The sequence below is a fragment of the Sinocyclocheilus anshuiensis genome, unplaced genomic scaffold (assembly GCF_001515605.1).
Source record: "Sinocyclocheilus anshuiensis isolate Anshui unplaced genomic scaffold, SAMN03320099.WGS_v1.1 scaffold454, whole genome shotgun sequence".
NCBI classification, from domain to species: domain Eukaryota; kingdom Metazoa; phylum Chordata; class Actinopteri; order Cypriniformes; family Cyprinidae; genus Sinocyclocheilus; species Sinocyclocheilus anshuiensis.
Genome location: NW_015548217.1, coordinates 2,573,514 through 2,585,500, shown reverse-complemented (window position 1 = coordinate 2,585,500; position 11,987 = coordinate 2,573,514). Strand labels below are relative to the sequence as shown.

Below are 11,987 nucleotides of genomic sequence, written 5' to 3'. Positions count from 1 at the left end.
CAGGTTTACGGTGAGAAGTCTCCGTTCACTGGAAAAGAACTATTGTGACGGGTGTAATGATCACAGTTATGTCGGATCTTTTGAAACCGTTTTTGGCTTCAACAGAACTTTCTTCCCTAAATGACTGAATGCAAAGGTTTGTACTTTTTCTTGAACTTTGGCCATGACTTCATTACAGTTCCTCTTTTTCCTGTTACTGTTTATTATTTCTGTTGTTCTACACCACATGTTCTCTATATCTTCTCGTTAGCAATTCCTTACCTTTGCAGCAAGTTATTTCCAGCCAGGAACTTAAAAAGGACAAAATGTCTCGCTCTTTTCTGATAATAGAAATGTCTTGGAATATTTTCCAAAAGTATAACAAGAAAGTACAACTCTGACCTACAATTTACATAAATTAGCAAATATGCAAAGTCAAAAAGTACATCGCCACTGAATTATATTGTATTATACAGTATTTTTTCTGACCCTAATGAACTTTACATTCTTAGTTTCGTAGACAATTATAACTTAGAACTTACGTTTTTTTTTAACAGATGGAGAAGGATGGCAGTTTTGATTGTTTTGATAAATATAATGTTGATGATTATAATGTGGAAACTATTCATAATAGGAAATACAAATAGGCGTGTGCAGGTTTTGTGCATTATTAAGCACTTCAGTATATATATATATATATATATATATAGGTGCTGTCAAACGATTAATCGCGATTAATCGCATCCAAAATAACAGTTTTTGTTTATGTAACGTGTACTGTGTATATTTATGTATATATATAAATACACACACATACAGTATACATTTAAAAATATTTACATGTTTATATTTATATAATTTATATTATATATAAATACATTTAATATACACATATAACGTATTTTTCTTAAATATATACATGCATGTGTGTGTATATATATATACATAATAAATATACACAGTACACACATATTATGTAAACAAAAACTTATTTTGGATGCGATTAATCGTTTGACCGCACTAATATATATATATATATAGCAGGATTATTAGATGATAAAAGAAGGGAAGTACAGCTCTGCATCAAATTCCCACTAAAATATATATAAATGAATCTGATAAATGTGCTAATTAGTAACATATTAAAGTGGTTAATTCAACAATATGTTTAAAAAAATGTCGTTAATGAGTTTTACGTTGTTCAAACCTATGTTATTCAATAGTCGTATCAAATAGATTTTCTTTTGAATGATCGTCTCCGCCATCTAGTGCTCATCTGAGGTAAGAAACTCCTGCAGCGACGTGTGCAATGGCCTCAAAATAGGAAATCGAAACTGACGGATTTCCCGAGTAATGTTTAACACCTGATCGTAAGACACAAACTGCTGAAGAAAGTTCAGTATTAAAGCAGCACTGACGAGAAAAACACGTCTCATCGTCCACACATCTGAAGAGCTCGCTGAAGAACACGACAGGCCACAGAACGCACGGTCGCTGTTGTTTATACCATTAAAGAACGATAAGTGTGTTTTTCTTATTATACTTAAGGTTTATTATACGAATGCATTCGATTTATACAGAATGTCTTCCTAAGATAGCTCATTTTTAAAATGAAAATGTTAACTGTGATATAAGTGTTTATAATTGTATAGTTAACAATATTAAGTTTCAGACAGTGACAGCTGTATTTTATGGTTTTGTTGCACTTGTGAGAGTTTGTGTATGACTATACGGATATTTCAGCATGGTTTTGGTTGCTTTGTTTGTGCAGGTACATTGTACATGCATCATGGCTCAACCAAAACCGCTCTTTGTGCCCTGGCTGTGTGAACAAATCCAAAGTGGAAGTTATCCTGGAGTGTGCTGGACCCATAAAGAACAAAGACAGTTTAGCATTCCCTGGAAGCATGCTTTAAGACAGGACTCCAACAGTGATGATGTCCTCATATTCAAGGTGAAAATAAACATTATTTGTCATTCATCATTAATACATTTCTATGTAGAAGACCCTATTTCAGGACAATAATTACTGTACCATATTTGTGGCATCCCTTGTGAAAAGAAGTGTGTTTAATTATATTAAATGTGCACTTGCAATACTACAAACTATGTAAATGTACGGGCAGGTAATATAATATTTATGAAATAGTGCACTTTGTAATAATGTCAAATTAAAAGTTTCACTTTAAGGTGTTTTGTCGTGCTTTAAAGTACACTTACTTTTATGTATTGACTAGCATGCTAAAACAAAAGTACATGATTGTAATTTTACCTGTAGTGTGTTACTACTGTACATTGAAAGGTAATATTTTTAAGTGTACTAAATTGCAACTTTATATAAATCAATACATGTGTAATTAGACATTTGCAGCAGTGTTACAAATGTTTAATTACAAATATATTTAAATACATGGTTCAATAGAAGTTACATTAACATATATTTGTGCTGATATACTTGTCAGTGCACTTGGCCATACAGTTTAATCACATAAAACAAATAGAATTATGAAATTACAGGTACTTAAAGGGTTAGTTCACCCGAAAATGAAAATTAGCCCATAAATTACTCACCCTCAAGTCATCCTAGGTGTATGTGACTTTCTTCTTTCAGACGAATCCAGTCGGAGTTATATTAAAAATAGTCTTTGATCTTCCAAGCTGTTTAATCGCAGTCAGTGGGTGTTGCAGTGCTTCAGTCCAAAAGAAGTTAAATAAAAAGCGCCCATCCTTAATAAAAAGTGTCTCACATGGCTCCGGGGGGTGAACAAAGGGAAAGTCATATACACCTAGGATGGCTTGAGGGTGAGTAATTTATGGACTAATTTTCATTTTTGGGTGAACTAACCCTTTATGTCCTACTTAAATGGGTCAAAACTGCAAAAATGCATTTAATGTATATTTAAACTGTAATATATTTTCATTTAATTGCAAATAATGTGCAGTTAAATGTCCTAAAACATGCACTTAAGTATACTGTTTTTATTTTTTTTTATTTTTACAAGGGATTGTATTTTACACGAGTAAAAAATAAGTATTATTATATTATTTCAAGTACCCCAAGGTAATAATAATACTATGGTAATTCAGTGGGATATTATTAGTACCTTATATTCTACCAAAGAATTACTACACTACCATTACAATCAGCATTTATACATTTATATTTATTATCATCAGGCAACACCACATATTATATTTAATGTAAGTAATGCATTGTAGAATTTTTTGAAGTATCTTTGAGTACCAAGTAAATACCTATATCAATATAAATCATTCAGTACAAAAGTATGTATCACAGAACCACGGCATTATCATCAGAGCAGACATGTTATAACCACAGGAGTCCCTTTCTTCTGATATCTGTATTTTGTCCCGTCAGGCCTGGGCTCAGACGAGTGCCGCTGGAGATGGCAGGTTAAATGGAGATCACTCTGTTTGGAAGAGAAACTTCCGTAGCGCTCTTCGTGCAAAAGGCTTCAAGATGATATTTGACAAAAAGAACGATGCCGCTAATCCACATAAAGTCTATCAGTTTCCATCTGAACCTCATTCTGCAGGTAGGAAACATTACATTTGTGGTTGCTGCCATTAAGAAGATTGATTGAACTGTTAAATCTGATATTTGTGTTCTCTCCTCTTCAGCTTTGGGATCTGAGGGCTCTCAAGAGACTGATGCGAGTATCTGTTTCATCACATTTGTCTGTTTTTTTTTTCTTTAAAGCACTCTCAAGCCTCTGGCATCAGATAAGACATACACACACTGACTTGGGAAATTTGTTTTCCATTTTTAGTTCTCACCAGATCTATATGTGGAGGATAGCGACATGTTCTCTAGTAAGACAGCATTTTATACCCAGCCATGCATTTGTTTTATAAATTTGTGAGGTAGGCCTTTCATCGTGATGACAGTGTGTTTTACTTTTATATTTCTTAGCACATCCACCCCAAGGATTGGAGCAAGATTTCACAGGACTAAACCTTAAGGAAAGTCCCTCACGAGGTAGATTGAAAAGACTAGAAAAGATACTATATTTTCATTATAGCAGGTTGTAATACAAAGCATTATATGCTATAGATTAATTGATTTGATTGCCTTTATTTTAGGTTTTTAGTCTCTGTATGGTTGGATAATGTTCAATATAGTATTTTATACTATAGTATTATAGTATTTTTTTTACAATCATGCCAATAAAATGAAATTGAAATAGCATTTTATTTTAAAAGATAATTGTTTTATTATATATCCATCCATCTCGGAAGGAGGCAAGTTTATTATATATATTGCTATTATAAAAGTAATATATTATATATTAAAATTAATATACCTACACGTTATCTGTCAAATAGAATAATTATGATTTTTTGAGATGTCTCTTATGCTCACCAAGTCTGCATTTATTTATTAATTTGATTAAAAATACAGTAAAAACTGTAATTTTGCCAAATATTATTACAATTCAAAATAACAGTTTTCTATATGAATATGTTTTTTAAAATGTAATTTATTCCTGTGATCCATGCTGAATTTTCAGCATCATTACTCCAGCCTTCAGTGTTACAAGATCCTTCAGAAATCATCCTAAATTTGTGATTTATAAAACGGATAGTTCCAGTCCTTGATTCTAATTGGTTGAGCCGCGTTCGAAGCTGTTGTTTACTTTGTGTGTTGCTTGGCAACCGCTTTGTTGCAACCATAGACTGTATAAAAACATGGACGTAGTGTCCGTGACGTCAGCCGTAGATTTCCGAAGAGCGTTTTTGAATCTCAAAAGTGGGCGGAGGCGGCCGTCGCCATCCTGGCAGCGCGTCACCGCGCGTCACCCCCGGATAATCGAAAATGGGCAAACAGTCGATGAATTGCAGTTTTAGTCACTTCCGTGTTGGCTTCACGAGAGAGGTTGCCACTTGGTTGCAACCACAACTGTTTCTGAGGTACTACATGGACTTTTTTCACATTTCCGGTGCAACCCTCTCCTCCTTCACTGTTGTCACTCCTCGGCTGTGTCCGAAATCGCCCCCTATACCCTCATTCACTATTCCCTACATTAGGTCACTAATTCAGTTCACTAGAAGGAGTGAATGAAAATGAGTGAGTGAGTACACTGAGTGCACCGGAAGGACTGCCGCTTTTGCATAGTTGGTGCTTGCTGTTTATTAATCATTTGAAACTGGCAAACTAGCAGCTCCAGTAGTAAGATTAAAGGATTTATCTTGAACTCTGTCACGGAAAATATGTACAAACCCTAATTAAACAATTTAATAATCAATTTATACCTGTGTTGTAATATGCTGTACTTCTGCCTGTGTTTTTTTTTTTTGCATTCCCATTTGCTCAAATAGCAAAATAAAAACTCCACGATAGTGTTTTCATGACTTTCAATAAAAGGAAAAAAATATTATGAGACTGATAACGGCTGTCAGAAGAGAGAACGATGTCAAATTTACCATCCCTCCCATAGACGCTGCGTTAGAAACACCCTCGCATTAGCGTTAACTGTTTTTTTGTAATTTTATGCAAAGGTGTTATAATACAAAGAATAGTGGTATAAATGTACATACATTTTTTTAAAATTACAAATATGAAAAACTTTCGAGGATTTACGATGCTGAAAAGGGTTCAGCTTGTGGGATTGTGAAAAGGGTCCATTGTTTGGTGGAAGAATACTGTTTTTATTAATATCATTACACTTTATTTGCTCCGTTTTATTTTGTGAAACCTTACTACGTATATGGAATAACCGTTTTATAAAAGCAATAAGCCCCGTGAAGCCGTGGTTTACAATGAATTTATAACCGCTAAGGTCACAGGGCTTATTGCTTTAATAAATTACACTTAAAGATATATTCAAATGGAAAACAATTCTTTTAAACTGTTTTTACTTTATGTAATAAGTGCAGCACTGGTGAGCATAAGTCACGTATATAATGATTTAAAGGGCAGTGTATTGTGTATGTGTACAGCCTTTTCATTTTTATTCCAGTTCATGAAGTTTGGAATCCAGATCAGTTATATCTGGGGCTCGAAGATCAAGGACTTTTCCAAGAAACCAGTCCATGTCCAGAATCCCAGTATACCGAGCTCCATTATCAGATAATTGATACTCATGCGCCCTTTTCTTCACCTGAGGGTGGTGTTGGTGTTTTGGGGCAGATTTCGCCGCCTGAGGGGGCGACGGCTGCGTATCAACCTGATGGTGAAGGTGTGGGTCATCAGGGTAGCATTCCTATGCCAAAACTGGGTAGGTGGATCCCAAGATCATCACATATTCACATCAATTACTGGTGTTTGATTACTCACACAGCTTTATTTCTATTCATATGTTTTCCTCACAGAGACATTTTTTCGGATTAAGGTTTATTATAAAGGGAAGATGGTGAAGGAACAGTTGGTGGAGAATGACACTGGTTTCAGACTGACGTATCAGGGAAACATGTTGGTATTTTTGTACTTGATTCATCACTGATCTTCAAATCAGCACCACTGGTTATGTTTCCTAACAGTATCCTGTTAGCTCCCACAGGGACTGTTTCCGTTCAGATCAAATCACAACAACGTAGGAAACAGATCGTACTAAGACATACTATTAAGAGATATAGAGTGATTTATATGCATTTTATGCTGTTATAAAAGTCTGACTGATTTACATTACAAGCTGTCACAATTTCATCTTACTTCTTGACCATATAAATATCAACATCTGCACCAAATTTCATATCTTTGCGCATAAAATGTGTTATAATTTGAATAAGTCAAATAAAATAAAAAATGTATGTTTTATTTTCATCTTTCCCATTCACTCTCTCTTTATATGGTTTCTTTAGGTTATTCTGACTTCACTGGAGGATTTGAAGACGATGGCTGTCGCAAACGGGGCGTCTTCACTGGAGTCGGTGGAGCTCCAGCTCTCTCTGGAGCAAATGATGGAGTTGTGTTAAAAAGATAAAGAGGAAAGACTTGACTGCACACTTACCGGGCTCCTAAATTGAAACAGTTTCTTAAACAGTTTACTTAGCGGTGACTCCATGGTTAATTGTATTTATTGAAGGTGTGTGGACTAATACTGGAGAGCAGAATTTCAGTAATGGTACAAAGGAATTGTCAATGATTCTGCAGATAAAAATGCAAAGATAAGTTTACAAGTGTGGTCAGTTTTCAAATAGATCTTGTGTTGTGTGCTATGATGAAAGAACGAGAATGAAACATTTAAAAACGGCTAAAATCCAAGTCTAATGTGTGTTTTGAGTCTGTTTTACACTACCACAGTTCTCTTACACAATATTGTGAATAATGTTGTCTATTTACAGTATGCTCTTTAGTCTTTTCTTGGCCTGAATTTCATTGTTGTTATATCTTTGACAGTAATCTGAACTGAATGCGAACTGTTGTTCCATTGCCGTGTCGTGTTTCTTCAGCTTTCTTTTCAGCTGATATGAACTAAGAGGTTGGCATTTAGTATTGCGGTCATGTAAAACCTGGAAATTTCAAGGATTTCTCTGTTTTTTCCAGGCCTGTTCTTCAATGTCGTGGAAACGTCAAGAACATTTCTATTCTACAATATACATTGTGGTTATGCCCTGTTCCAAACATTTCATTGGAAAGATATTGATTTTGAAGAGTAAAACCTGATTGCAAGCCATGATATCAGATTTTTGAGTGAATCATTTGAGCCAGTTCTATACAATGAATCAGTCAAACCGGTTCACATGCAAGTTTAACATTTAATATTCAGCTATGTGGAGAGGGATTTTTGCACCAATGAGATTTCACTGTGGGCGGAGCTTCTCAGGGCCACACAACATAAATAAAAACCAAGAACCCCACAACATGTCCTGCCACCTGTTCAGGACACTAGCGGATACAACTAACTTTTACCACTGATTCTACATTCACAGAAAAGAAATGAACATTTAAAGAACATAGAATCCTTCACAACACATAAATGCATTGACTAATTGAATAATTATGATGTAATCTTTATTATTTGTGACCCTGGACCACAAAAGCAGTCTTAAGTCGCTGGGGTATATTTGTAGCAATAGCCAACAATACATTGTATGGGTCAAAATTATAGATTTTTCTTTTATGCCAAAAATCATTAGGATATTAGGTAAAGATCATGTTCCATGAAGATATTTTGTAAATTTCCTAACATAAATATATCAAAACTTAATTTTTGATTAGTAATATGCATTGCTAGGAACTTAATTTGGACAGTTTAAAGATGATTTTCTCAATATTTAGATTTTTTTGCACCCTCAGATTCCAGATTTTCAAATAGTTGTATCTCAGCCAAATATTGTCCGATCCTAACAAACCATACATCAATGGAAAGCGTATTTATTCTCAATTTCAAAAAATGACCCTTATGACTGGTTTTGTGGTCCAGGGTCACATTTATATATATATACGCTACCTTTCAAAAGTTTGGTAAGATTTCTTTAATGTTAATTAAAAAAAATGCCCACCAAGGCTGCTTTTATTTGATTAGAAATACTGTAAAAATGGTGAAATATTATTACAATTCAAAATAATTGTTTTCTATTTTAATGTCATTTTGAACATTTTAATATTCATATTTTAAAATATAATTATTCCTATCCTGGAGTATCATTACTCCAGTCTTCAGTGTCACACGATCCTTCAGAAATCATTCTAATGAGCAGATTTGCTGCTTGAGAAATATGTCTGATTATGATCAATGTTGAAAACAGTTGTGCTGAATATTTCTGAACTGTAATGCATTTTAATGTTTTATCTTCTGTAACATCACAAACACCTTTACTGTCACTTTTGATGAATTCATTGCATCCATGCTAAATAAAAGTATAACAAATCTTACTGATCCAAACTTTTGAGACTGGTTGTGCGTCAATTAATGGTTATGTCTAGGTGAGGTTATGTGATAAACTGTTAACATTTTAATCACTTCTATGCCGATTCTACTCCACGTTCTCCAGATCATCATGTTCTTCCTCTGATTTCGTCTCCTCCATTGAAAGGTCCCTGAGCTCTGACAGTGGCACCAGCTGACCTTCTTCGTTCAATCCCATTGGCTGAATCATATTATCCCTGTTTAGGAAAAAATATGAGAGTATTAAAGCAGTATGTGTGTATGGGGTTTTCAGTGGTTTAAGTTCCTTACTTTGAGAGTTTGTTAAAAAGACTGATGAGCCGGTGAGCCTCCTCCTCTTTCTCCTCCTCCGTCATTCCCTCCATCGGATCAGGCTGCTCCTCCTCCACCTGTCCCGTCACTGGATTCACTCTGTCTTTGATCTGCCGGTACTCCTCGGTGTCAGAGTCCGAATCGCTGGAGTACTGTGTGCCTGATGATGTGGCCTTTGACCTTTGACCTCCTAGCAAGCCTCTGGTGGCAAGGAGCCCAGCGGCATTTCCATATCCAGTGTACTTCACGAAACGCCTCACTAGAGTATCCGGGGGGGAAAAAACTATATAAAGAACCTTTAACATCCATTGAACAAAGGGTTCTTTATAGTTTGTTCAGGTTATTAAAATAAAAAAAAAACAAAAAACAATTTGTTAAATCTTAATGCTAATAAAATATTAAATATTACAATAATATAAATTCTTATTGCTAAGAAAAAAATGGTTTTTAACAGGGAAGAAAATGGAAAAAAAAATAAAAAAATTAAAGGGTAATTGTGACTTTTTATTGACTTTTTTTCAGAACTGTGAGACACAAATGATCAATTCTAAGAAGAAAAGTCATAATTGTGAGATAAAAAGTTGCAGTTACCTTTTTCACATTTTATTTAATGGGATAAGCAAAAAAACTCAGATGGCATAATTGCAAAAACATTAACAATTGTTATGTGTTTTTGGAGGAAAATTCTGTATTTTTTTTTTTCAGAATATTTGAGAGGTATTTGTGGTTAATATGTGTTTCTGTGCATTACCGCTCTCTTTGCACAGCACGAAGAGCAGGTCAGCAGCGCAGTGTTTGAGCTCAGTGTCCAGGTTTGTCATCAGTCTGACCAGACGATTCCTCATGGTGTTTCCCTCCTCAGGTTTAGTGCTGGCATCTCTTAATGGAGGCAGAATCTGCACTCGATAAAAACAAAAAAACCTTGATAAAAAACAATACAAGTATTTTTAGACGGTGTGTTTGCTGATAATAATGTAAAATAGCAGTCATGCCTGTTGTCTGAGGTAGTGTCTTGTGTCTCTATGAGCTCTGGAGCATTCGGTCAGCGAGTTCAGCACAGGGGTCAGTCTCTCTTTGACCTTTTCCCCCTGCATGTGAAACGCCACGGTGTTGAAAAAGTCAAAAATAACAAGCATAACATAATGTTTCCCTCTGAGGTTCACTATTAAAGACCAGGTTTTATTGTCGAAAAACTATATAAAAATTGTTATAAATAGTTTTCTCCATCCTTTCTAATCATTAGAATTAAATGCTCTGAATGTTTCAAATTTTAACAAAATAAATAAAACTGCATTAAAAATTACTACAGTTCTGCCATCCAAATGTTTGGGGTCAGTAAGATTTTTTTTAATTAACATTTTTTTTTTTTAAAGAAATTAAGAGATTTTTATTCAGCAAGCCTGCATAAAATTGATCAAAAGTAACAGTAAAGACATTTATAATGTGCTCCTGTGGCTCAGTGGTAGAGCATTGCTTTAGCAGCGCAAAAGGTCATGGGTTTAATTCCCAGGAAACACACATACTGGTGAAAAATGTATAGCCTGAATGCACTGTAAGTCGCTTTGGATAAAAGCGTCTGCTGAATGCATAAATTATTATTAATTATTATTACAATGTTACAAAAGATTTTTGCTGTTAAATTATGTTCTTTTGAACTTTCTATTCATCAAAGTATCCTAAAAAAAGTAGGATAGAAATATTAAACATGTTTTCAACATTGATAATAATCAGAAATGTTTCTTGAGCAGCAAATCAGCATATTAGGATTTCTGAAGGATCATGTGACACTGAAGACTGGAGTAATGTTGCTGAAAATTCAGCTTTGCAGCACAGGAATACATTACAATTTAAAATATATTACAACAGAAATAATACTAATAATATTTCACAACATTTCTGATTTTATGTATTTTTCGATCAGATAAATGCAGCCTCGGTGAGCATAAGAAACGATTGTTAATAATTAGTATTGACTGATATTTTGTAAGTCTCTTTAAGGCATAATTTAGACTTGGAGTTTCCTTGTCTGCTGTCTTTCACAGCACAGTTCAGGATAGTTTGGAGCTGAAAGTTACAGTCTGGAAATTACAGTGCGTTTTATAGATGAATTAATGATTTGATCTCAACATATCAAGATAAAGATGATTCATGATAATCTATTATTTTCTTTCACTCTCTCTTCACCTGCTCTAGTTTTCTCTCCATGTACATGAGCAGGTTGTGCACACAGTCCGTGTTGGCTCCATTCGTCTGGTGTGAGTCTGGAGCCAGAGGCACAGATACCAGAACGTCTAGACAGCTCAACGGGAGAGCAGACAGCATATTCACTGCATGCCTGAGAGCACGAGAGAGAGAGAGAGAGATCAGGACAAGCGTGTGGTGAAATCACTCCCTGTGTCAGTTTACAAATCCAACTAAAATGTAGAAATGCACAGCTCGTATTTTTTATTAAGGGGGTCATATGATGCGATTTCAAGTTTTCCTTTCTCTTTGGAGTGTTACAAGCTCTTGGTGCATAAAGAAGATCTGTAAAGTTGCAAAGACTAAAGTCTCAAATCCAAAGAGATATTCTTTATAAAAGTTAAGAGTCAACCACGCCTACCTAAAATGGCTAGTTCTAACACGCCCCCACATACCTACGTCACGATGTGGGAAGATTTGCATAACGCCGCCCAAATGTTCACGCTTTTATTCTCGCTGTAGTATTGTTGCCGCCGCCGCCACGTCGTGAAGGCGTTGTGTGTTTAGTTGTGAAAGCGAAACTACTTTATTTGGTCTTCCAAAAGAGGACACGACTAGAAATCAGTGGTTAAGTTGTATTTACAACACTGTTCCAGAACAGTT

At 34.9% G+C, this 11,987-nt stretch overlaps 2 protein-coding genes across 2 annotated transcripts in view; one reads left to right on the top strand and one right to left on the bottom strand.

Moving 5' to 3' along the window:
- The first annotated feature begins 59 nt into the window (after positions 1-59).
- LOC107654019 (interferon regulatory factor 3-like) lies at positions 60-6,496 on the top strand. The gene is made up of 9 exons (XM_016440901.1): positions 60-136; positions 1,249-1,502; positions 1,751-1,933; positions 3,359-3,536; positions 3,622-3,653; positions 3,771-3,813; positions 3,914-3,979; positions 5,961-6,218; positions 6,313-6,496. The coding sequence occupies exons 3-9, from the start codon at positions 1,769-1,771 to the stop codon at positions 6,441-6,443; spliced, it is 873 nt and encodes a 290-aa protein (XP_016296387.1). The 5' UTR covers positions 60-136; positions 1,249-1,502; positions 1,751-1,768; the 3' UTR covers positions 6,444-6,496.
- A 2,266-nt stretch (positions 6,497-8,762) lies between these two features.
- Positions 8,763-11,987, bottom strand: part of LOC107654017 (synembryn-A-like) — a 13,489-nt gene continuing 10,264 nt past the window's right edge. Inside the window, exons 10-14 of the mRNA XM_016440895.1 lie at positions 11,328-11,478; positions 10,136-10,231; positions 9,895-10,039; positions 9,123-9,402; positions 8,763-9,049 (exon numbers count right to left, since the gene is read on the bottom strand). Of these exons, the coding sequence (XP_016296381.1) occupies positions 8,920-9,049; positions 9,123-9,402; positions 9,895-10,039; positions 10,136-10,231; positions 11,328-11,478 (802 nt within the window). The 3' untranslated portion in view covers positions 8,763-8,919. The remainder of the gene's footprint in view (positions 9,050-9,122; positions 9,403-9,894; positions 10,040-10,135; positions 10,232-11,327; positions 11,479-11,987) is intronic.

What these genes read in the sequence shown, in the direction of transcription:
- LOC107654019 (XM_016440901.1), top strand. Translation starts at nt 1,769, where the DNA reads ATGGCTCAACCAAAACCGCTCTTTGTGCCCTGGCTGTGTGAACAAATC. An exon ending in TAAGGAAAGTCCCTCACGAG is followed by an intron (nt 3,980 to 5,960) that starts GTAGATTGAAAA and finishes TTTTTATTCCAG; the next exon opens with TTCATGAAGTTTGGAATCCA. An exon ending in CATTCCTATGCCAAAACTGG is followed by an intron (nt 6,219 to 6,312) that starts GTAGGTGGATCC and finishes TTTTCCTCACAG; the next exon opens with AGACATTTTTTCGGATTAAG.